Below are 27,225 nucleotides of genomic sequence, written 5' to 3'. Positions count from 1 at the left end.
CACATTTTCTCTCCATCAACATTTCTCTCCCAAAAGTAGCGACAGACTGGTGATTATTTTTGCTTCAATGCTGGAAATAAAAACAGGCCGCTGCTCTGAAAGGCCTGTGTGTGCGTTTATAAGTGTGTGTGTGTATGAGAAGAGTAAAAGTATGCGGTGCAGAGAGCACAATAACAATCTCCTTGTCATTCCTTTGAGCTGGAATGCCATGCATGCTGGATAATGATGGGGGGAGAGGGGTCAAAGCATCTGAGGAAGCTCTTTATTTGTTTGCGTTGCACTGTGCAACTGTAATGTAGGACACACAATTATACAATGATTAGGTAGGCACTAATCAACGCGCACACAAGCGCTGCCAAAGCTGCAAAACGCAGATAGAGTGTTGCGTCTGTTTCCCACGGCGACTGATGCGCAATACGCTGATCTGAGAGCAGCCTTAAACACACGCTATAGGAACGGGCCGTAAACAACACGCCGTCTGCAGGAACCACACGCTCGCTTTTACACACATTTCTCACTGACAGGGGGGAGCGGTCGCACAAATGAGAGGGCCAGACAAGCAAGAGGCTGGAGACCTGAAGACACCGTTTCACAAAAATGGAGAAGTGATTAATTGGTGGAGAGGGAGGCCAGAAAGGAGAGGGAGAGGAAGACATAAAGGAGAAAACAGCTGGTATTTAAACCCATTTCACATTTCCCATCCCATGATAAGGGACAGCATGTACACACTGAAAACTGCACACGCCCAGTTGTGTAAAGTCAACAGTACTTTGCAAACGTGGAACTTTTCCTCATTTTGTCCCTTTAAGTTCAACATTTAAAGGGGGTCTATTCTGCAAAATTCATATTTTTTGCATGTTTTTATCCTTCCTTTTGGGTTTCTATTGCTTCTATAAGCAGCTTAGGTGCTTAAAAAAATTAATTAATGTTTTCTGGTGTCTGGAAAACAAGTCATTTCAAAAACCTCCAGAATATAACGTCACAAATCAGCAGGTCCAACCTGTCAGCTAGCAACACCAGAGGAGTTCCACTGTTACCTAGCAACCCAAGCACAGCTCCAGCATGCTTTGTCAGCTGGTTTCACCACTATATGTGCTGTACAATGGCTGCTGAAAAAGGCAAGTGTTTTGTTGTTGACTTAATATCCAGAAATCACTTGCTGCATTCTTATTGGTTCTGCAGGAGGCTTCACCTCTGCTTTTCAAAGATGTATGGTTGTATAATTGCGCATCTGTTTGTAGCCATTTTCACGTGTGAGTGTAAACGTTGAGTCTGGGGGTGTGGCCAACAGCAGCTAGTTTGGATTTAAAAGTAACAAGAGGCCTTAAAGCAGCTCAAAATAGGTGGAACTGACCAGACTAAACTCTCATGATCCAAGACTGATTTTGTGCAAAAGATGTGATGTAAGATACAAAACATGTCTTGTATCACCCATAGAGCTATCTTAACATGTTCAGGAAAGCATAATAGGTCACCTTAGAGAGTACCTATTATTTAAAATTTATATTTTGCATGTTTTTCTACTTCCTTTTGGGTTTCTACTACTTCTAAAACCAGCTTTAGTTCTTCTAAATAAAAACAAACCAGTCATTTTTTAGCAATAAATTAATATTTTTTGGTGACTGGAAAAGAAGCCATTTCAAAAACTAATGTACTTTAGTGAAATTTTATATGATAGACCAACACAATACTGATTTGTGCTAAAAATTTTATTCTCAGGTAATCAGTTGATCCTTAAACATTATAAATATTTTATAATAAAACATGCCAGCAAAAGTAACACACCCCATTCTGATGCAGCTGAACACTGTGAATTCCACACCTTTGATCCCAACATAACCAGCGCTCCATAAAGCCAGAGAAACCTCTCATCACTCCAAATGTTTCTTCTGGAGTCTAAGATGATTTGAAACTGCAGTTTTGAAACCAAAATGGCTACCAATTTTATGTTTCTATGTTTCTGAATATGTACCACAAACAACTAAGCAGCAAAAGAAGGCAACGCAGTACATTTGAAGTTCAGTTTTTACAAAACAAACATGGACAAAACCACAGATGACGATCAAATGAGTCAGATTTCACACGAAAATCTTCAACTAAAAAATTGTGAATATTACAAAGCTGGAACGCTCAGAAACTGACATGAAAAGAAAGGAGCACGGATTTAGAAGCAGCTACTCTCAATTAGTGGACTAATTGCTGGTAATGCAACAGTAGCAGACCATGGATGTCACAGAGTGTGTGTTGGCTTTGTGGCCAGCCATCAGACAGTGTAATCACCCTGAACCGCAAAACCCCTGTGGAGGGACAACAAACAAACGAGCCCTTTTCGTCTTCGTGTCTGAACAGTAATGACTGCCGGGGAAACTTTCTCTGCTGATTACTGCACAGCAGCTCACACTTGGGGAAGACAAAACACTGCATTCCTAAGAATACTTTAGATGGACAAAAACAGGCGCAGATGTGAGTAAAGTCAACATGAAAAGGCCCAATTCAAAGACTTTAAATTTATATTGAAAAAATTAAAAATGAATAAACACAAGACCCTTTTTGTCCTTCCTGGGGTTAGCTTTAATCTCTACTCTCATCTCATTTCTGGTGCTGCTCTGCTTGTTTGGGTTTTGCCAGAACCAGCAGCTGTCTGCTAACATGGAGGCACAAAGCAAACTGCTGATAGGCAGGAAAAGGCATTTATATAACCTGTCCGTGTTTACTGACTGGACCTGGATGGTGCACGTTGCAAATGTAATAAGGCAAGGAAAGGACTTTTTAAAAGTAAAAATATTAAATGGGGCAAGACACATTTCTGTGAAAAGGCAAATAATGAGTATTTCTATGACTAGAGTTATTTTGACAAGCAGAACAGGGTTTTGGAGTCTTGTGGTTTAGAGGCCAGATTTTTTGCCCTCAAAGGAAGGAAATCCTTGTGAAAAACCAAAGAGCTACTTGGAATTTCTTGGCATGGCAATAGTCAGATTTTCAGATTTAAAGGGTTGTGCCCAATAAATCAGATATCAGCAGCTTTAGTCTCAAAGGAAACACATGAATAGTCCTGTCATGTAAAATATGCCAAAAATGTTTTGCTCTATTTTCAATTCAGAGATGAAAATGTTTTAGTTGTTATCTGCGTCTGGTTGTTGGGCTGTGGTGTCTTTGAGTAAATAACAGATTGACTGACTAATTAATGATACAAGAAACTAAGAACAATGTTTTTATTACATTTAAATTTAAAACATCAGAAGAAGTTTAAAATTTAGTTTTCATCAAAGTGCCAGTCTAACATTTTGGTTAATTAGGTTTAATTGTTGCTAGCAGCTAGTGTACTAGCATGTCAGCTAGCTTACCCAAAGTAGCAAAGAGACATCCTTCAATATTTTGGGGAAACCTAACAGGTTATCTGTTCTTATAATTCAAACTTCTATACTCTGAGAAGCAACAGACGCTTCTTAGCAGTCTGTGCTAAATGCTAACAATAGCTACAGATGCTAATTAACTGAAGCTGATATGTTTACTTGCTTTTCAGGTCAGGACTATCTTGTGGAAATGATTCTTTATCTAATTTAACAAGTGAAAGAGTCACAGTCTCACTGTGACTCTAGAAGCTAAGCTAAGCTAGCATGAAGATGCAATAGATGCTCTTTAGCAGTCTAAGTTAAATGCTAACAATAGCTACAGATGCTAATTTAACAAGTGAAAAAGACACAGTCTGATTGTGACTCTAGCAGCTAAGCTAAGTTAGCATGAGGAAGCAATAGGTGCTCTTTTGCAGTCTAAGCTAAAAGGTAAATGCTAACAATAGCTACAGATGCTAATTTAACAAGTGAAAAAGACACAGTCTGATTGTGACTAGCAGCTAAGCTAAGTTAGCATGAAGAAGCAATAGATGCTCTTTAGCAGTCTAAGCTAAATGCTAACAATAGCTACAGATGTTAATTTAACTAGTCAAAGTCATAAACAGGATCTGATTGTGACTCTAGCAGCTAAAAGTGACAAAACTACAAGCGAAACACAATAAATTCATCTCTGTATTTATGCTTTTAAATATTAAAGTAGCATATTTGCTAACAGGTCATTTGAAGTACTATTACTGCAGCTAATTTAATAAGATATAAACTAAAATGGCTAATTATTAAGTTACTTCTGCAACTATTACACACTGTGATATTATAAGTTATTTTATTGTATTTTGAAGTTGGATATTCTGACTTCTGGTGAGTTTTTTGATAGTAAAATCTGAAGTAAATATCAGAGTTAAAATGGACGTCTAACTCAGTACCACAGATTATATTTCCACCCACGTTTTCATTGTATTAAACACTATCAACTGTGACAAATGCAGCCCTGAAATCCAGTAATATAAAAGCAGATTACCTATGCAGTCTCAGTGCTGTTAACTGATGACTTTCACATTAAGCTGAAAAAACTGTGTTGTTTGCATTCTATAAAAGTAAAAACACAAGATTTGTATCACAAGAGTTTATTTTGTTAGCGGTCTGAAAAGAAATTTAAGCCTAACAGTCGATGCAGTGATACTGTTCATCTTGAGAAATACCTTCCCAGTTTTGCTTGTTTCAGAAAAACAAACGGATTGTGCGTCTTAAATTTGTGCTTGTGCAGATTTATTGATAAGCTCTCCACCATGACACACTCACGCCAAAACATCGCCGATTCACACCTTCATCAACAAACACAAACGTCCTTCTCTTGACTCTGTTATAAACAGATATTTATCTGGCCAAGACGGAAAGGTGACCCCTCCTCAAATGTTATAAACAAAACAGTCGACACAAAGAAACTAAACTGTTCTTTAGATGTCTGGTCCTAACATCTTGATTTCACCGAAACAAGAAAAAATGTCCACAGGGTGTGATTACTGCCAGATAACGATCAAAGACTGGAAAAATGTGTCATTTTGTCTAAACAAGCAGGGCCACTGCTGAAAACAAGTTTAAGTCAAAATTTGATTATACAGCCAGTTAAGTCCGGTTATAACTGGACATACTGTTTTACCTAAGGGCTTTTGCACATAATTAGTGCCTAAAAAGTGTCCATCAGAAGCAGTAATTGTAGTAAATTATGGGTTATGGCCATGCTTGCATACAGCGCCTCTTTACTGATTTATTCTGTTTTTTCTTTGTCAGACATTCATGTTTCAAAACAAGATAAAATATCAGACAAAGATGATCTGAATAATTATGTAAGCCAGTTTTAAAATGAATATTTGGTTGTTTAAGTTTAAAAATAACTATCCAAAACAACCTGGCTCTTCCTAGAGAGGCATAAATGGTATGTTTAAGCTCATGCTATAGCATTTTAATTAAATTTAAATCCAATGTTTATAAATAAAAAAGGGTCTGCAACATTTACAAACCAGTACAGCTACATAAAAATTGTTTGGAGGCACAAATGTTACGTAACCTTTTCTGAAAAGTAAACTTAAAAATTTTAAATATTTACTAAAGGAAATTTGTGGTCACTTTCAAAGAAATACCATTTTATTTGTGTTTTTAAGTTTTAAAGCAACAAAAAGCATAAAATGTTTCTGGAAAATGATGTAAATAAAATAGGACGTAATTTCTACTGTAATAATGAGAAAAAAAATAATACTAATACTTGTCAGTCAGATGTGAAAATTCAATCCACGATTTATTCCATGCAAAAAAGCCATTAAAAAATTGCTACTATTTGCATTTGTTCATATCTATATTCTAAAATGTGCACTTTTTTAGCCAAATTATCAAGAACCTGCAATGTGGGTCAAATTTCACAGACATTTCTGCTCTTACCACGTGGTTGGTGCGGTCTCTGGTGGGCTGGTATTTCGGCGCAGGGACACACTGCTCGGCGTGGCCGTTGCAGAAGCAGCTTCCTTTCACTATCAGGTCGTAGATGGCAAAGTGTTGAACAGGAAGAGGTTTCCTTGTAGAGGCGAGAGCTTTGACCTGGCAGGGGCACGACTGGTGCTTCAGCAGCCGAATTCGGATGTTGGTCACCCTCAGCTGCTGCTGGCCCTCCAAACCAAACGGATCCAGCGACTGCCACTTTGGGAGGGTTCGATAAATCACCTTGCAGTCAGAGAAAGATGTTTTCAGTTAATGATGTGGAATGCTACCGTCTAACTACTGTTAACAAAAAACCTGAAGAAACTTGACATGTCTGATGTAACTTTTCCTTCTATGTTTGAAATACCTGGGCATTCATACGGCCCATTAGCACCTGAAAATAGCCAAACTGTCCAAACAAAACAGATTTTCATAGCAAATACCTCACACTTAATGGTGTAGTAACACTTGTCACTCACTCCATTTGCAATATAAAGTAAATATATGGAGAGACTGATGTTTGTTTTTAAATCATTCAATAGAAGAAATTGGTTGGAGGGTGTGTGAGTTTCACACACCCTCCAATTGTGCAATCGTTTAATACCTCAAGTGCATAAACTTTTGAACTCCCAAACATTACCCATAAATAAAACATAAACAAAGTGAATGGAAGAGACTAAAAGTGTCATTTTTGTACAGTCTGGTTGTTACTTGTAATAGTTAAACTGAACTACAGTAACATAGTTGTCACAATGTTCTTCCAAGGTCATTGCCCTCCATTTCACTCTGTCAGCAATTAGCTTTTTAACATCATGCTTTTGGCACTAAAAGTAACTTCAAGCCAATTAGAGTGGAGACATTTTTGAGTCTTTGGATAGAAGAAATTGGTAGAAAGGTGTTTGAGTTTTACTGTGTTTTATTTTTCCTAATGTAGCTTCAGAGAATACTAGATCAAGTTTTGTAAATTTTTAAGACTTTTAGATCTGAAATACTTTTGTCTTTTGAAGATCTGTAACATCTACTTAATTCTCTTCTTTGAGGGGTTATGTCCGTTTATTGAGTGATAAAATAAAACACATCGGTCCAGCTCATCTGCTCCTTTATTGGGAGCTGGTTTAGAATCATTTGGGCCTTGATTTACACCCCAGCATCATTGGATGTGACCTCAGGTGACCTTGATGTTGCCTGGCATTCTTGCACAAGTGCATTCCCCGTTCTGTCTCTGTCTGTTCCCTGAAAATCCTTTGAATTGACGATCCCTTTATGGCCTGCCATTGCCATGGCTATTGCTGCCTCTAGCAACTAACACCACTGCTGTTGTTGTGGGGGAAATAGTTGGTGTCACTTCCAAATCCTGGCTGGAGAATAAAACAAGTTGATATCATTTATATTTTGGGTAAGATGTAAGAAAAGTCTTGGTGCTCCACCCTGATTGGCTGGAAGTGTGATGGGAGGAGCACTATTAACTTCCTTGTTATTGGATGAGGTCACAGGGGCACGGCTTTACGATCCACGGTTAAGAGAATACGACAAATAGGACGAGGAGGCGCCAGGTCCACAGGAGAGCATGAAGAGCTGGGCAGCACAAAGCCGGGGATGAAGATGCAGATCCACATAACTCAGGACTGGACAAAAGGCCAATGACAGCCCGGCAACGCCACGGCAACATGAACACACCCGTACACCGCTGCTGGCATGCACTCAAACACGCACTGACAGATCACAGTCCTACTATGGTCCACTTTGAGCTTTTTATTTCTTTCGGTTTTCATTTAAATTTAGAGATAAAACGTAAAAGTCCGCAAATACACTGATGACGCCTGTGTTTTTCTGAGTGTCCTATTATGAAAAAGCTCAGTATGAGTTTCAGGTTTATGATGTAATCTTTTTGAGTCACATGGTGTACCACCATCAGCTGGACTGTGACAATGCAGTGTCATGTTTTCTTGGTTCAAAGTCTACCTAGACGGTACAAGAATGTCCCAAATGAAAGCTGAATGATCATAGCATGTACAAATTATAGCAAAGTATCCAGCTTGAATGAGCTCATATGAGGATTTATATAGTGTTCATTTGCTGATTTCAGAAATAGGAGGCCACATGAAATGTCTAAGAAGAAGACCTAGCAAACAGGCACCCAACCTAGGAATTTAAAGGCGTTTTTCTCCAAATAATCAAATAACCTCATGAGGCTTAAACTGCACTAAAGTTGCACAAGTGACAAAACATTTTTTCTGGATGACACCATCTGTCCTACTTAAACTTCAGGCTTATTTTCAGTTGATTTTCTTACAACCCCATGATGTCTGGCCATTCAAAGTCAATTTAACCCTTCTACACCAAACGTGTCGGCGATAATCCAGCCAACTTTGCGGTACCGTAACTCTGCGATACTTTGCGCTGTCTGAAAAGTTCCAACGGTTTCTGAAAGGGGAGACATTGCGCTTTCCAGCCAATATGGGGTTATTACGGTAATTTCACTACCGCTGTAGCAGGGAGTGAAATTATTCTGAGGGGTGCTCAGGGTAAATTGTGAAAATAACTGCTAGATATTGAAAGTTCCAGTTGTTATGGATAAATTGGCAATGTCACATTGCCAATTTAAACACTACCAGGGCCAGGTTTTCGATTTCTCGCTGGATGGGCCAAAACAGGGCCACAAGACCCTGTCCAAACTGACGACGCTGATGGCTCAAATTAGCCTCCATTCGTCCATGACCCATTATTATGACCCTACCTTCCAGGCCAGAAGCTAGGAGTGTGAATAGCCCATGTTGGGGGTGGGTATCTATGATACCAACAGGAGATCAGGTCTCCTGTAGGTAATGCTCTTCAGTTTAGTTTTGAAGCATACATGAAGTGTTTTTGGAGAGATGTGACCTTTTGCAGCTGATCCATGATGTTGTGCTGCATTATCCAGGTCATTTTGCCAAATGTACATAGAGTTTGCAAAACATACAATCTGTTTCAAGAAATGTGCAAAGGTTTTTCTAAAAGAAATTAGTAATGTTTTTCTTTGAAATAAAGCTAAGAGGGTATAAAATGACAGTTCAGAAATAAACTAACCAAATCAACCTCAAAAAACATGAAAAAAGTGTAAGCAAAAGAGATCTGGGTCTCAGGAGGTTATAATGAATTCATTGTGCTTTGGTGCGCCAGTAATGGCTTTATTTACAGAACAATAAATGAAACCAGATTATAGGATGCAGGCTAAAGTTCTTCAGGTCAAATGTAAAACGACCCTTATCTGGTCATTACCGGGGTAATTACCGACCTCCCCCCTGAAAGTCCTGATAGAGGGTCAAAAGACCCTGATTACAAAAACTGAGATTAGCATCCCTTCTTCAATTGTGAATGTGGCCATTGACCGTCGGGCCAGAAGGTAGGAGTGTGAATAGTCCATGTTGGGGGTGGGCATCTATGATACCTACAACTCGTCAGTTTAGTTTTGAAGCATACATGAAGTGTTTTTGGAGAGATGTGACCTTTTGCCAAATGTACATAGAGTTTGCAAAACATACAATCTGTTTCAAGAAATGTGCAAAGGTTTTTCTAAAAGAAATTAGTAATGTTTTTCTTTGAAATAAAGCTAAGAGGATATAAAATGACAGTTCAGAAATAAACTAACCAAATCAACCTCAAAAAAATAAAAGGGTCTTTCGACCCTGGACAATCTCAGGGTCAAAAGACCCTGATTACAAAAACTGAGATTAGCATCCCTTCTTCAATTGTGAATGTGGCCATTGACCGTCGGGCCAGAAGGTGGGAGTGTGAATAGTCCATGTTGGGGGTGGGCATCTATGATACCTACAACTCGTCAGTTTAGTTTTGAAGCATACATGAAGTGTTTTTGGAGAGATGTGACCTTTTGCCAAATGTACATAGAGTTTACAAAACATACAATCTGTTTCAAGAAATGTGCAAAGGTTTTTCTAAAAGAAATTAGTAATGTTTTTCTTTGAAATAAAGCTAAGAGGGTATAAAATGACAGTTCAGAAATAAACTAACCAAATCAACCTCAAAAAAACATGAAAAAAGTGTAAGCAAAAGAGCCATTGACCGTCGGGCCAGAAGGTGGGAGTGGAAAATGCTGTGGAGTATAAATAGGGGACTGCTTCACTGTAGTCCACATCACTGTAGTCCACAAGAAACAAAATGCAGAAGAGGCTCTCCGCTCAGCAGGCATTGGAACTGATTCAGAGCAGTGCCAGCCCTTGGGATTCAGATGGAGAAGACATCAACCTTCAACTGGATTCGGACTCTGAGCTGTCTTCAGGTTAGATTTCTCAACCTACCTAATATATTTTCCTGACTATTTCTTATTTAGAACAAAACAAAAAGTTAATTTGAAATTGTTTATCTTGCAGATGAGGAGACTCTCCCTCCACCTCCACCACAAAAGAGAGCTCGTTTGGGGAGTGAGCCGTCAGAGACAGCGAAAGATGGCACAGTGTGGCGTGAACAGCAAGTGGGGACACATCTCCATGTCACTCCTATAGAGCCATACGCCACAGATGGAGAGCCAAGCGCTAAGGCCAGACGAAGTATCCGGAGTCGCCTTCAGAGCTTCCTCTGTTTCATCACCATTGGCATGCTTCGTAGCATTCAAGAATGGACTACTCAACATGCACGTCACACGGAGCAGCAGGATTGGTTCATGGGTCTCCCGGAACTAATGACATTTATTTCCGTCGTCATCTTGCGGGGGGTGAACAAAGTACCATCACTAGGTGACAGCTGGTCAGCAAACCTGGGAAACCCAAGGATCATTGCAACTATGGCCCGAAGCCGCTTCAAAAACATCATGCGACACCTACGTTTTGATGACATGCTTACACGCAGAGAGCGAGCGGAGACCGATAAGTTTGCTGCAATCTCCGATGTTTGGGGATCGTTTGTCACCAACTGCATCGCATCCTTCAACCCTGGTCGACACATCACTATTGATGAACAGCTTTATCCATCAAAGACTCGCTGCTGTTTCCTGCAATACATAGCAACAAAACCGGACAAGTTTGGCATCAAGTTTTGGGTGGCTTGCGACTTGAAGTCAAAGTATATCTGCAATGTCTTCCCATATCTCGGCAAGGACCCCAGTCGTCCCAGCGGGGAGAGACTGTCCGAGTCTGTAGTGATGAGGCTGATGGAACCGTTCATGGACAAGGGCAGAACTGTAACCATGGACAATTTCTTCACATCACTGTCACTTGCACAACGACTGCTTAGCCGGAAAACCACTATCCTCGGCACAGTCAACAAGAGACGCCGGGAAATTCCTCAATCCACTTCAAAGACGGATCGCACTGCATTCACCACTCAGGTGTTTTCAACCACTGGTGCCACGCTGACGGTGAATGCGCCCAAAAGGAAGAAGGCCGTTTACATTCTCAGCAGCATGCACAGCGTGGTTGAGACTGAGGATACCACCAAAAGGAAGCCAAACACGGTCACGGATTACAACAAAACAAAGTGTGGTGTGGATGTGATGGACCAAATGGTGCGGGAGTACAGCGTGCGTGCAGGAACACGGAGATGGCCAGTTGCGGTGTTCTACAATATGATTGACATGGCAGCACTGAATGCACATGTGCTGTATCAGGCATGCTTTGGGGTGAAGGAGAGACGGGTAGACTTCCTTGTTGAACTTGCTAAAGAGTTGGGTAACTTTCATGTGAATGAGAAGAAGGCACACAAGGAAAAACTGCTTCGGGAACAACCTTCCACACCCAGCCCAGGCAAAAGGGCGAAGTGTCAGGTCAACCATCGATGCAAGACCAATAATGCGACTGTGAGATGCGTTGACTGCTACAGGTACACATGTGGCAAATGCACCAGGGTCATCCCCTGGCAGTGCCAGGTATGTTCTGACAGTGCAGACGGACTGTGAGTGCTGAAATGCCAGTCACACAAGGACATGCCACTCAGCCCCCCATGTGCCTAGTGTAAATATGTGTGGAATTGTTTTATTTCTTGTATTTTTTGTGTCGTTTTTAATGACAAGAATAAAACACATTTAACCAAATAACAGTTGTTCTTTTGTATATTTCTCATGCTAGAATTTCAGTCCTCTTGACTTAGACACAAATACTTCTGGTCATTGCTCAAAGCTGTACCTGGCTGTAAAATGTCTAATTCTCCATTTAAAATATTATAATGAATTCATTGTGCTTGGGTGCGCCAGTAATGGCCTTATTTACAGAACAAAAGCGCCTGTTGAAAACAGCTAATAGGATGATAGCTTAAATCCTTCAGGCCAGTTGGACTATCTCCAGACTGAATAGGTATATGTCACAATGGACAACCTTCAGCCAATTGTGCAACTGTGATATGCGTTGAGGCCATTACCAAGGTACTTAAGGGTACTTAGGCCATTTGGCCATCTCTAGCCTGAATATGAGTGTTGTCTACGTGGACAAACTTCGGCCCTTCTAGTGTTTAAATGTCTAAATGTCACAGGACATTTAGTGAACTTCATATAATTAAAATAAGCAAAAATATCCAGGTGGAGATTTGAAACTTCCAGTAGGTCTTAAATGGTTAAGCTAACGCTACTTGTGTTGATATACATTTAGTCCAGCATTCTCTGGTTTATTTTGCTCAGACACCGAGAAAACACAGACTTGCAGTAGCAGCAAATTAACTATGCAGGAGAGTAGTTTGAAAAGATTTGAAATAAAGCGATGAATGTGATTTATGTCCAAAATATTTGGATTAGTGTACCTTTAGGCATTGAAAACAAAAGTAAACCTTTTAGTTACTAAATTTTTAGATTTCTTAGGCAATTTAAGTGACAACTGGAAGGACATATGTTGTTTTTAAACTTGTCCCTTTCATTATTTGATAAATATTTTCACAATATATGAAAACAGGAAGGTACATCAGCTGATAGAAAATAAATTGTTGCTAAACTTTGGTTTACCGTCACAAGCAGTTTCTTTCACTGTGTGAGTTTTGTGATCCCAAACAAGAAAATGTATAAAAATAAAATGGAAGGAAGCAGCTGAAAGTCTCACTTTTCTACACAGAAGACATCAATGGAAGGGTTTATGTTTGACTGCTTAAGGGGAGAGTCAAATTCATTGTATTCTATACAAGTTTACAAAATTCTTAAACTTATTTTTTGTGCAAATTCAGAAAATTAAAAGTAAAGTGACTTCTTTCACCGTCAGTCGTTCAGTACAAGGTTTATTCTACATGTTTAACATACTAAAAACCTGAAAGCCTCTAAAACTAAAAACTTCTTATTTATTTGATTTGATAAAATGTAAATATATCAACAAGAAACTCTAGGAATATTAGGGGCTTAAATTCACAAACTAATAAAACATTTAAAGTTTTATTAAAGTTTGACAACTGCAGCTGCTTGTAAAGCTGATTTGCAAAGGAAGTTAGACATTCTGCTGACTAATTGTGTTGTTGGTAGTTGTTGAGCTGTGTGAACGGAGAAAGAATCTCGTTTACTGTAAATAGGGCTGAGAATTGTCCTCCAAGCAGAAAGCATGGCGTTTGAAGCCTGGGAAAAAAATTAAATCAGGGCGAAAAACAAGATCAAGTTCATTTGTGCTCGTTTTTAAACTAAGCTTTTTATTAATTCAGTTTGTATTTGATCCTTTCTCATATTTCAAAACATTCATATTCATAAATCAACTATTACCGTTATTGTTGGAGGTTGAAAAGACGGAACGGATCGACTGTGTTCAAAGCACCTTTTGGAGATGAAAAGCCTTTCCCACCTGCCATTAAAAAATGCAACAGATTTCAGGCCTGAGGTTGTGAGTTCACTGCGGGACACTGAATATCTTTCTTCCTGTTTCAGTGTGCGAAGTAAAGTAAGCCCAGCTTTAACAGGCCTAATTCCATCAAAGCGCTGTGCACTGTAATCTGGTAAACAGGCACAATGGGCATTGATGGAAGCAGAAAGACGGAGAGAGGGAAACTCTGGGAGGGGGGCGGCGGCGGCGGCGTCTAGCCAATGAGACCGACATCCTTCAGAGAAACGGCACTTCCTTCCCAGCAGACAGACGGGGAGCAACTGTATGTTTATCTGAAAGGGCATGGAGACCGGAGTGTGTGTTGGAAGCACAGAAAAGGGAAACACGTGTGTGTGTGTGTGTGTGTGTGTGTGTGTGTGTGTGTGTGTGTGTGTGTGGGTGTGTGTGTGTGTGCATCAGAAGGGGGCAGAGTACCTAAAAATGGTACGAAAGTAAGAGTAGAACTACTCCAACATATTTAGCCGTCCAAGAAATTACTCAAGTAAGAGTAAAAAAAGTATTTGGTGAAAAGACCTAAATGAAGTTGACCCCACCGTCTTCTTTAAATCAGACAAAAATAGTGTAAAACGTTTGTGCAGCAAAAATTTCTGTTTGTGCTGCTTTGGCTTTGAAGATATTAATGACATTTTAAACATCGTTTTGATTTCATAAAAGTATGGGGGCTGGCTGATCTTTTGACCTTTAAACTTTCATTAATATCTTCAAAGCCAAAGCAGCACAAACAGAAATTTTTGCTGCACAAACGTTGTCAGGTTGATTGACACCAATTTTGTCTGATTTGAAGAAGGTGGGCTGCCAACTTCACTCAGGTGGCGAAAGGTTTACTCAAATACTGAGTAACTGATCAAATGATCAATGTTTAAAATTACATCACCAGATGGACCAAAATACAAAGGATTTTTGGTATTTTACGGATGAAAATGACGAAAATGTCTGTAAATAACAAAACATAACAAAAAGAAAATATCTCCAAATCAGCTTCTTTCAATAAAAAAACTTATTAAACTTTAATAAAAACTACAAGTGCGTCTGAACTTTTGGTAAAAACATATTTCTTCTTCGTTCAATGGGTAGGGAATCCAGAAATCTATTTAAATAACAGTAGAAATACTTCATTATAAAGTTACTCAAGTAAAAGTAAAAAGTAGAGCTTAGTAAAAATACTCCCAAAAGTACTTTCTATTTCAGAAAAATTACTCAAGTAAATGTAATTGAGTAAATGTAACTAGGTACTTCTTCACTCTGTGGAGTTTCCGTCTCTCTTCCCTCAGGAGGTCAGACTGTGTAACAAACACTTACATTTTTACAGCTGGCCTCATGAACGCGTGAATACTTTCCCTCCGTCTCTCCACCATCACCTTTTTACCACGTCACAGGTGAACACGGAAAGCTTTCAGCACATGAGATGACACGCTTTTATGTTCGCCAGAGAAAGGAGAGAAGCAGAAAACCGAGAATACCTGCTGCCTGCGATCGCTCCGAGCTACAAACCCACATCCCTCCCCACCATCACCCTCCCTTTCTCCGACACCCGGCTCCAAACCTTCAGTCTCACTTATCTGATCCCAGCAGCTCACATGCAACCCTGAGACCTTTGATGGCTGCTAAAAACAACACATAGAGCCTCGTTTTGACTTCTTATGCGGTCAAAAATGTCAGTTTTCAATCATGTTGATGCAGGTGGAAGCTAATTATTACTGTTAAGGATTTTGTTTTGCAAAACCAGCGTAACGGCATGGCTTATTGTTGTGCTGATTACACATTTAGCCTTAAAGGTGTCCTACTATGTTTCCTTGAATATGTTAGGAAAGGTTTATGGGCTATGCTAAAAATATTTTGCACAAAATCATTCTTAGATAATGAGTTTTTAGTCTGATCAGTTCTTGTCACTTTAAATCGAAATAAGCTGCTGCTGCCCAAATGCCCAACTCAATGTTTACATTCATGTGTAAAAATTCCTACAAACAAATGTGCAATTATACAAACAAAAAGCAAAAGTGGCGCCTCCTGCACAACCAACAAGAATGCAGCAAGTGGTTTCTGCATAGTAAGTTAACAACAAAACACTTGTCTTTTCCATCAGCCATTATGCAGCAGTAAAACTAGCTAACCAAACGGGCTGGAGCTCAGCTTGGGTTGCTAGGTAACGAGTTAGGGTTGTAGATTCAAGATTTCCCCCAGAAAACTTGCTATGCCTGGTGGTGGGGCGCTAGGACAGTCAGTCATCCAGCAGCTCGCATGTTTTTGAGTTAAGAAATGCTTAAAGTTGACAGGAAATTTGGAATTGTCACTTGATAATTATGCGTTATTGCAAGATTAATATCTGAACACCAATTATGAATTCTTAAAAAAATGCAAAAATTATTATTTTTTAAAAATAAATAAGCAATGCTAAGCCTGGTGGAGGCACAAGTAAAGCCTGGTGGCCCGCCAGGCTTATAATACAATGAGGGGAAACCCTGCAGCTGCTGATTTGTGATGTGACATTTGGAACGTTTTTGAAACAGCTCATTTTCCAGACACCAAAAAACATGAATCTGTTGCCATAAAATGGTTGGGTGTTAATTAAGCACTTTGTTTGTTTTTAGAAGCAGTAGAAAACCAAATGGAAGTAGAAAACCGTGCAAAGCGTGAACTTTTCATTTTAGGTCCCCTATGAAATGAAATGGGCTGCAAGTATTAAACAAAACCATATCCAACATCTTGAAAGTATACTTGTTCTCTTCTGTTTTTGATAGAAACTCGTTTATTGAGAATCTGGTATTGTTTTTCAGAACAACTCTGGAGCCCTTTGGTTCTGGCACCAGTTAGATTTTATAACAACCATATTTTCTACTGTATTATCAAGGATTCTGAGGATTCTCTCTTCTGACTTGATTCTTCAAAGAGATATTAGATAAACAAGCCAGTGTTTCTTCAATTTGTATTGCAAAACAATTCAGTAAAACCAACAACTGTCTTGTTTGCAGATTATTGTAAAAGTGATGCTGAAGGCTGGAGAGGTACTTTAAGCACCTTGGGTCAACCCTTCAAAGCTGCTGTCGGTGCAGGAAAGAAGTGAAGAAGAAGAAACAGGCCGGGTGGAGTGGTAGGAGACGACTGTCGAGGGTGATTTGTAACAAAGCACAAAGCTGCGAGAGTGACGGCAAAAATTTACAAGACAGCAGTGAGATCTGCTCTGAGGTTTGGTTTGGAGATGTTCAGCAAATCAGACAAATATTCCTGGATGCAATGTCCTGAATCTGTGATTCAGGATATTGAATCACACTGCAAAAACACAAAATCTTTTGTATCTTTGGTTTAGACTCTAGTGCAAATATCCAAGTTCACTTGAAATTAGACTAAAGTAGCTTACGAGTAACTTTTATGAGCTTATTTTAAGGAAATAATTCCTTAAATTGAAGAAAAACATTTGGTTCACTTACATATAAAATGTTCTTTTCCTGTAGCACCAGTATGTAAGCCTGTCACAATAATCAATAAATCAATTAATCACATGATAAATTAAAACAAACTCAATAATTTTGATTGGCATGATTAATTGTCTTTCTCGTTCTACCAAAAACTGAATTATAAAAGTCTTCAGTCCGGTGCTTTTGTCTCATATAGTACTTTTTTTTTTTACAGGGACTTCATAATTCAATCTATTTGTTGTTTTATTTATTTGGGATATTTAAAATGTCTTCTAGTTCCAGTGTTAAATGTTCATTAGAATTTAAAGTGTATTGATTACCATTTCAGTACTTAAAAATGGTCCCAAAACAACAATATTATCATTTATCACAATAACTTCTGGAACAATTTATCAAAATGTATCGTGACAGGGCTACTAGTACGTTATTGATATTAAGGAATCATTTACTTAAAACAAGCTCCTATATCTTGCTCAAAAGTTACTTGTAAGTTAGTTTTGTCTTATGTCCAGTCCTAATTTGGTAAACTTTGTGTTTTTGCAGTGTATGAACGAGGTAAACAGCCTCCTTGGTGTAAAGAATATGTGCAGCTGTCTTGGTTTTGCTCTGGAGCCTCCGGTTCAGGGGTGAATCCTAATTACAGAGGTGGAGAAAGAGCGGCCAGCTGAGCAGCAGGAGAAAACAGCTGGTCTGTCGAAGCGCTGCCTGACCTCTTCTAAGATCTGGCTCATCAGCTGAGTAGTCACAGGTCAAAGATCAGGCTCCCTGCACAACTGGCTCTCACTAACACAAGAAAGCCACAAACCAAGGGAGGAAAACAAAATGTTGTTTACACACAGCGCTCCAGCAGCTGTCAGAAACGGTTTGTAGAAATGACCGCCAGGCTACCAGAGCAGCAACACGCAGCTGCAGAGCGGCTCCCGACTCACACGGTTCCAATTAAACATCAGTGGATCTCAGGAAGCTCTGCAGCGCTGCAGTCAAAGCGTGCCGATTAAGCACTCAATCACCTGGCTTTGCTCTTGTTCTGCTTCCTACGCCATTCGCCTGTAGCGTGACTTTTCCGGTGACTGAGCCAACACGGGAAAATCGCTGATTCTGCAGCATGGATTACCGTCCATACGCCACATGTAAATTATCTCATCAGTGGAGCTTTTTTTTTTCCAGAGGTTGTTGGAAAATGCTGAAACACCTCCAGCATTTTCTCCGCAGGTGTGGTTCCGCCCCCCGCTCCACCTGTTGCATGTTTGTTTTTCTGGTGTTGCTTTCTCTTTCTACTAAAGACTGGATGAAACAGCTTCAGGTTGGTGGATTAGTCCTAACTAGCTGTTTTTTGTTCATTTACATTTTAGTTGTTGCTTTGCTTGTTTTGTTTATTTTGGATATTTAAAATGTCTGCTGGTTATACTGTTAAATGTTAGACATTAAAGTTTGTTAATATTTTAGATTGTGTACCACAATTTCACTTAAACGTGGTCTCAAAACAGCGATATTATTGTTTATCGCGATAAATTCTGAGACGATTTATTGTCCTGTAAAATTTGTTACTGTAGGTAAAAGATATCAAAAGCTTTTGGAAACATGTAAATGCACGGATAAGCTATTTCCTCTGAGTATTCAAGTTGTTTGAAAAGTCTTGACAGAGTTTCACCTCACCTCCCCTCGGCTGCAGGGATAAGCTCCAGAGTACTTAGAGGTGCAGCCGGCTCCATCCTGGCCTCCGCCTGCTTTTCCCTCCTCCAGCCCAAAGGTGGCGCTGCAGTTACTGGCGTAGTACTGCAACATCCTCCACGTTCGGCCAAAGTCCTGCGAGCGCTCCAGGGTCATGGCGGCAGGCCGGGGTGAGCGAAACACGAGGATGAGGTGGGTAAAGTAGAACTCCGTCTCCAGGTCCACCTGGACCGTCTCGGACTCCACGCCTTCCGCAGACTGCCACCAGGTGTTGGGGTGGCGGAAGGATGAGTCAGACATGGCGCCGGCCAGGTGGGACAGGAAAGGCAGCGCGGCGTTGCATTTGGAGCATTTGGGGGCGCTGCAGGCTGGGTTGGCGTTGGGGTCAGCGTAGGAGCAGTACAGCTCTGTTCCATTGTTTCCGCAGACAGATTGAGTCAGAACCCGCCGACCCAGAGCGAGGTTTCCCATGCGGGGGTTGCAGGCCCTGCTCTCACAGCGGGGAGCCACACCGGCTCGAAACACCCCCACCCCAACACCTGGGTAGAGGAAAAAATGAAGAGAAGTTGGCTTCACGTCATGTTGAGAAGGTTTTATACCCCAAACAGCTGAACTTACAGAGTTATTACACACAGAACCACAATAAGGTCCATTTTTTATTGGCAGGGCCGGCACAAGCCTTTTTGGGGCCTTCAGCAGATTTTCATTTGGGGCCCAACATACCAACAAGTCTAAATGCATCATCATTCCTAGGCTACTTTATATGTGTAACATACCTATTATCGTTAGCATCGTTCGCATTTAGCTTACATGATACCAGTGTTAGTATGGTTGTTGATTTTAACAAACTAAAAAAATAGATTTTGTGTTGCAAATTGGTACTTATGTGTGCTATATTTTAATTATCTTAAAGTAACATCAGATAATAAGCACTAAATTTACAGTAAACAAGCAAACATGTTAGTTACCTTACATTTCCCCAACAAGAAATCTTGTGTAACAGCTATTAAAATAAAATAGAAATTGTTTTTCTATGTGTAATAGCATTTTATCTGTATTATTCAGTGTTATTTTAAATATATTTACATATTTTATTATGCTAACTTGGTGCTCTTGGGGGCCCTAAGCAGCTGCTTAATTTGCATACTCTTTGGGCCGACTGTCTCTTTGTACAAAACCTGAAAAAAAATCAATATGACTTGATACTGGAGGATCATTGCAGTGCAGCAAGCATAAAATTTGTATGCTCACCCCTCTGGTTTTATCCTTTTATATCTCTTCAAGATGGCCGCAGTTTTTGAGCCTTTTAAACCAATTATTTCCGTAACATGTTACCCATTTCTATGACTTGGATGAACTCATGTTTTCGACTTTGGTCATCCTGTCCATGCAGCTTTAAAGTAACAATAGGAAGCAAACTGAAACTGTTTACAAGTCTCACACCAGTCGTCAACTAGAAGGAGATGGAGATGTGGCACACAGACTGTGACACGGTTAGCATTAGCTTTGGCTAGTTTTTTTTGTGTTTAGCAGTTTACGATTTCCTTCTACTAAACAAATCCCATGCATTAGCAGTTTAGTGTTAACTTCTGCTAATATTTTTATATGTTTAGTGGTTTAGCATTAGCTTCCACTCATATTTTGTGATTAGCGTTAGCTTCTGCAAAGTTTTTAAGAGTGTAGCAGTTTAAAATTAGCTTCTGCTAATTTTTTTTTATATGTTAGTAGTTCAGCGATAACTTCCACTCGGGTTAACGTTTTTTATGCGATTAGCATTAGCCTCTGAAAAGTTTTTTAACAGTGTAGCAGTTTAGTGTTGGCTTCTGCAAAACAAATAAAAACTGTACAGCAGTTTATGGTTATCTTCTGCTATTGGTATGTGCTTTGAGGTTTAGCGTTAGCATAGCTGCCGTTCTTATCTACTCAATCAGTTACATAATTTCTAAAGACAAATGGCTGCACTGAATTTTACACTTGGTCCAAATTTCTTGCTTCAAGGACCAAATTCACCAAGTTTATAATCTTTTTCTTCAATTAAAAATGCAAAAATACTATTATTGCAAATTCTTTCTCAATTCACAATAATTTAAACATGTAATATTTGAGTGAAAATTAAGCAACAGAATTGTTTAATTTGCTCATATTTGCCCTAATATTTACAGTTGTGTAACTTTTTGGGGCTTTTTTTGTTAAGATGTTTTTAGTTTATTTGGAACAACTATTTTATTTTTAATTCTTTGCTGTATTTAGCCAAGTAATGCATGGATGGTTTAAAAGTTGTTGCATGTTCATAGCAGCCCAAAATAATAGTATAATATACTTAACACTGCAAAACGTGTCAATTTTTGACAAGTTTTTAACATTTTTTATTTGCAGTTTGGTGCCACAACTGGTACCAAAGTAAAGGGAGCTAAATGCAGATTTTCATATGCAAAAAAATTTAAATACAATTAAAAACATATAGAGGTTTGTGGTTGTAATGTGACTTTTTGGTGGAATGAATACTTCTGCAAGGCAGAGTAGAGTTGCAGTCTGACTCACTGTGTCTATGTACACAAGTCAAGTGATTTACCTCGATCGGAAATGTTATGCAAAACCAGATAATGGAGGCATTGTGCACCTGCCTGCCGCAGACTGCAGCCAGCGTGGACTCTGACACAGATAAAGTTTGGCAGCTATAGAGCGGGATGAGCAGCATTCAGACGCCTTCCAGACTCTCCGTGACCCCCCTGCAGGGCCACAGTGTCAGGTTCCGCTGGATTTATTGTCCTGAACCTGCAGCTCAAGCTGGAAAACCTCAGAAACTGCCTCAAAATCAGTTCACACTGATTTATTATAACACTGTAAGCTTTTTACATAACAGTATTCGTTACTTGAGTGGCTGATTGCACTAGTTTGTGAGATAATAATTGGACTTACCTGCGTTTGACAACACGGCCAGACTGATCAGGAATAAAACCAGCATATCTCCTCGCAGCGATAATCCAAAGCGAACTGAACCAGACAGAAAACCATGCAAATGTCTTACAAATATAAAACAATAATTAAAAAAAGAAATTCTTCAGATCCAGTGTGGACTTTCTCTTTCACTCAGCAGCGACCCAATGAGGCGATAATAACGCAGCGCTCGGAGAAAACAACATGATCCCGGACGCTGCGTCCCGTCCCGCAGAGAGAGAAGGAGACCCGCGGAGGAGGAGGAGGAGGAGGAAGAGGAGGGATGAACGGCGGTGCTCGGCTCGTCTGCAGCTCTCAGACCCGCAGCGTGGTTCATCTCCCCGCAGTCTGACTCCGCCGCCCGGTCATCTATTTCTAAGGAGCGCACAGACGCGGAGGGTTTGTTTGGTGACGGCGGCGCTGCAGCTCCGCCTTTCTCCCTCCGCGTTTTTTTTATTATTATCCTGCTTAAAGAAACACCTCGATTTACGATTCAACCCGCTTTTAGTTAAGCTTTCATTTAAGTTTGTGCACATTTTGTCACACTATAACCACAAACTCTAATCTATTTTATTTGTCTTGTAGCTGGAACTGGTTATATTTACTTGAGTAACTTTTTTGAAAAAATGTACTTTTACTACGCTGTAAGTTTTACTTTTACTTGGGTATTTTATTATGAAGTATTTCTGCTCTTACTTGAGTTAAACTTCTGGATTTTCTATTGAAGAACAAACATGTTTTAACCAAAAAATCACCAGACACAGACACACACCTGCAGTTTTTATTAAAGTTTTATAAGTTTTTTATTGAAAGAAACTGATTTGGAAAAAAGTTTTTTTGCCTGACTGTTATTTTTTTGTTATTTATATGAATTATTGTGATTTTTTTCCCTTAAAATACCATCATTTCCACTTAACTTTATTATTATTATTATTTTCTGTCTGATGCTGTAATCGTTAAATATTAGATGATTGATAATTTGTCATTCACTCAGTGCTTTTTACAAAATACTTTTTTTTACTCTTTCTGCAGTACAATTGTTGGGAACTCTACCCACCTTAGTTTACATTTACTTGAGTAACTTTTTGTAAAAAATAAATAAATAAAACATTACATTTATTTTTATTTTATTGTTTTTCATAGGAATAGATACAAGAATCATATCAAGATCAAGGAAAGCCTGGATCACACCGTCTATAGCTGATTCACAACCTCAACCCTTTAAAACCTTTGATAGTTGGTTAAAATAAAACGTTAAGATTAACAGTAAAAACAATAAAATAATGTATTTACAACTATTCAGTCAAAACAATTACAATATTTAGACCTGAGTGCACTACAGAAGCCTTTAAATGAATATTTTAATGCCAGATGGTAATGAGTTTGAAAGATACAACTCAAATGGTATTTTACAGTAATTTGTGGTGCTTCTAGTGACTATTGCTTTTCTCTTGATAAATACAGGTAATGCCTCCTGTGCTACAAAATAATAAAGCTGTCAAAGCTCATTAGATTATACATTTTAATGAAGGTACAGTGATGATTGCGGGTAAACTGAGCTACAAATTGAAGTTTGTGGTCGCAATAGCCACTGTGTCCGGTGTAAATCCAAATTAGGCCACTTTATTACATAAACAGTTGTGTAATTGTGAATTCCCAGTGAAAAGCTGATTTCTGTATCCTCATTTCCTGACTAATTGTCTCGCAAAGTGACGCTGCTGACGCACTGAGAGGAGCGCCGACTGGCCGCTCTGCTGAGCACCAATCGCCTCCTTTGTTGTTGACAATGTTGCTGTCCGTAGAAAACCAGCGACACAAGCAGGCAACGTGGAAACGTCAAGTTCTGTTTTCCACACGAGCGTCTGCGCTCCATAATTGACGCAGAAGCAGATTTACTGGGACTTTTCCGAGCCGGTCCGCATTACAGCGCCCCCTTGTGTTCCGGAATTGTATCCAAATCTCAACCCGTGTAGTCGGAGCGTGACCCGTTTTCTGTGGATGTGACCCGTGTCCAATAAGCAGTGAGCCAAGCTAAACTATCTCACCTGTTTCCTCGGTTCTGTTTGTCTGTGTTCGGTCAGTGGTTCCGCTCCCCCTCAAGGAGACATTTTCTCTCCAAACAGCCTCACAGCAAAGCTTCCTGCTTTACATCGCTAATAAACTTCATAGTTTCTATTTACTGTAATCCCAAAATTTATTTGAGCCGCTCTGCTTTAAAATGCTGTTTGTAAAGTTATGCAATAAAAAAATAAATACTAATAATATATATTTTTTTAGCCTGTTAGAGAAAACACGCCGTTGCTCATTTTTCACCTTCTTATTCAAACTTTTATCAATCAATCAATCAATCAAATTTTATTTGTATAGCACATTTCAGCAGCAAGACATTTCAAAGTGCTTTACATCATTACAAACACAGAATCACAATGCAACATAGAATCAATAATCAAAACAGAGCATTAAGTCAAGTTCCATCCATAAATTTGTAATTGATTACATTTCAAATACAATTCTAAACAGGTGGGTTTTTAGTTGAGATTTATAGGAAGTCAGTGTTTCAGCTGTTTTACAGTTTTCTGGAAGTTTGTTCCAAATTTGTGGTGCATAGATGCTGAAAGCTGCTTCTCCTCGTTTGGTTCTGGTTTTATAAACGTTTAACTATCAAATGAAATATTTAGCTAAGAGGATAAACATTTAGTTTGTAATTTAAATATTTAGTGTAGAGTAACAGAATATATTTAGCTATCAAAATAAACATTTAATTTGGAGTTAAATATTTAGTTGGGAAACTAAATATTTAACTCTATACAAATTATTTATTTGGGTCCTAAATATTTAGCCTGCAGACTAAATGTTTAGGTTTCTAATTAATTAATTTAAACATTTAATTAGAAAAATAAATATTTAGCTCAGAATTTAACAACTAAAGATTTAGATTATAAACTAAATATTTAGCTTTCTAACTAAATGTTTACTTTGGAAGTTAAACAAAAATATTTAGTTTGAAAACTAAAACTTTAGCTCCAAATTAAATATGTTTTTGGGGAGAGAGGAACAAAATATTTAATGTGGAAGTTAAATATCTGACTAGTTTGCAAACTAAATATTTAGCTTTCTTGCTACATATTTATCTCCAAATTAAATATTTAGTTTGGACCTTTGACATTTATAAATGTAAGAATAAGATGGTTAAAATATAACTTTGAAAAATGAACAGCCAACATACTGTATAAAATAAATCTTGCTGTTAATTTTTTACTGTGTAACTTTTCATCCTCTGCTGGACTTGAACCAAAAGTGTGGGAAGATTTTGCACTTGGTTTGGTTCGTCGGCTCCACGCCTCGTCCTCTTCCCTCCGTTTAGCGGCTCCAGAGGCTCGTTGCTCCATCAGGCAGCAGACTGGAAAACATTCCCGCTTGCTCCCTGAACAAAGTCGGTTCTTTCCAAATAATGACGTCAACAAACGAAAGGCTTGGAGTCGATGCCAAGATAATGACTGGGAATCTTATGACACTGAGGCCACATTGTTTTAAAGAGCCGTGGCTTAAATCCTAGAATAGTTTATTGTCTTGGGAAGGTCATGAACAATAAACGTAAAAAAAAAAAGAGGAGTGTATTCTTTTTAACGACCACATGAGAAGCTGCATGGGAGGTTTGTGCTTTTCTTTCTTTTCAGGTCTTTCCCAGTTAAGATCATATCTTTATTCTATTTTAGATCATTTTCCAATGATGTTTTGATTCTTAACTGGTCAGTTTAAGCCTCCTAATGGTCATACACTGTAAAAAAACAACAAACAAAACGTCTCTAATCTTTGTTGAACTACCAGTAGGTGTGGTTGCCTGATTTATACCGTATAATACAGTAAAATGTGGTAAAATTCTGTAGAAATTTAGTAAAATGTGGTAAAATTCTGTAGAAATTTAGTAAAATGTGGTAAAATTCTGTAGAAATTTAGTAAAATGTGGTAAAATTCTGTAGAAATTTAGTAAAATGTGGTAAAATTCTGTAGAAATTTAGTAAAATGTCAGCAACCACAGCTGCTGGTATTTTACCATAAGTTAGAGACAGCTTTTTTTAAATAATGTATGTGAAAGCTTTGATTATTTTAATGCCTTGTTTAGTATATTTTTTCATTTCTGTTTATAATTTTTTTTAATATTTGGTCATTTTGATAATCTGTAATTAATCTATTGAAATCATTCTATTTATAGTAAATTCACAAATATTTTAGGTATTTAAACTGTTTGTATATTGCCTATTTTGTGTAATTTTTCTGATTTTTAGTGAGAGTATGAATTGTTTTGTCACATAGTTGAAACCAGACCCCCTGTTGGATAGGATAATTAGGGGAAACTTAACTAAATAAGTGTAGCGATGCAACGTTAGAAGCATTTCAAACATGTTAAGAAAGTTCCAGACCAATTTCGCAGGAATGTTTCTGAAAGAACTCACCTGTTCCTGTAAAATCAGATTTTACCTTATTTACTTAGCGGGCTTCAACTTGTCCATGTGCGTCAGTAATGGATCAACTCTTCACAGCAGGGAAAAAAGTGCAATTACCACACGATGATGTACGTCTGAAGAAAAAAAAAAGAAAGAGCTGCAGAGACAAAACTTGCATGACCCAGATCTCACATGAAAATCAAATATTTTGGATGCCTTAATTCAGTTTTCGGCTGCACAGTGGCGCAGTTGGTAGCGCTGTTGCTTGCAGCAAGAAGGTTCTGGGTTCGATTCCCGCCCCGGGGTCTTTCTGCACAGAGTTTGCATGTTCTCCCTGTGCATGCGTGGGTTCTCTCCGGCTTTCTCCCACAGTCCAAAAACATGACTGTTAGATTAATTGGTCTCTCTAAATTCTCCCTAGGTGTGAGTGTGTGTGTGCATGGTTGTTTGTCCTGTTGTTGCCCTGCGACAGACTGGCGACCTGTCCAGGGTGACCCCGCCTCTCGTCCAGAACGTTAGCTGGAGAAGCACCAGCACCTCCTGACCCCACTAAGGGACAAGGGTGTTAGAAAATGGATAATTCAGTTTTCATTTCATTAAACATCTTACTGTCAAACACTGTTTTATACAAGAAATTGAATAGAGAAAAACTAATTGTTTACAGATTGTAATAGAACCCAGTAATCTGAAATAGAGTAGCATAGAATAGAAGAGAATAGAAACAAAGTAACACAATGCATAAAGATTATAAAAGAAAGATCACAATAAGACTTTGGAACAGGATAAATAAATTAAAAAGTCAGAAGAAGATGTTGTTTTAAGCCAAGGATTATTACATTCAATAGAAACATTTAGTACTGAAACATAAATATTTACAAAAACTGTAAAATCAGAAATATATTGACTGGTGATTGTGGAAAAACTAGAAATATGACAAGATAACAATAGATATTACACTGCAAACTTAATTAGCATATTATCAATAGATGGAGAAAAGAATTAAATGTTTTATTTTATTTCATTTTTGCCTCTTTCTTAGTTTTAATGTTGTTTTATTTAAGATAAATCTCATTACTTGTGTTCCGGTCTGTTTAGTTGAGTGTACGCATATCTGACCGCTAGGTGGCGGTGCGAGAAAAAAAACAGGCAGACGCTGTCTCGGCAT

At 38.7% G+C, this 27,225-nt stretch overlaps 1 protein-coding gene across 1 annotated transcript in view; it reads right to left on the bottom strand.

The window, feature by feature from the left end:
- Positions 1–22,050, bottom strand: part of ntn4 (netrin 4) — a 34,939-nt gene extending 12,889 nt beyond the window's left edge. The window contains exons 1-3 of the mRNA XM_005814228.3: positions 21,598–22,050; positions 18,664–19,217; positions 5,787–6,065 (exon numbers count right to left, since the gene is read on the bottom strand). Coding sequence (XP_005814285.2) covers positions 5,787–6,065; positions 18,664–19,217; positions 21,598–21,643 — 879 coding nt within the window. The 5' untranslated portion in view covers positions 21,644–22,050. The remainder of the gene's footprint in view (positions 1–5,786; positions 6,066–18,663; positions 19,218–21,597) is intronic.
- Between the last annotated feature and the right edge of the window lie 5,175 nt (positions 22,051–27,225).

Source organism: Xiphophorus maculatus, chromosome 17 (assembly GCF_002775205.1).
Source record: "Xiphophorus maculatus strain JP 163 A chromosome 17, X_maculatus-5.0-male, whole genome shotgun sequence".
In the NCBI taxonomy this organism is placed as follows: domain Eukaryota; kingdom Metazoa; phylum Chordata; class Actinopteri; order Cyprinodontiformes; family Poeciliidae; genus Xiphophorus; species Xiphophorus maculatus.
Note: the sequence above shows the minus strand (reverse complement) of the source record. Positions and strands in the feature narration are given on the sequence as shown.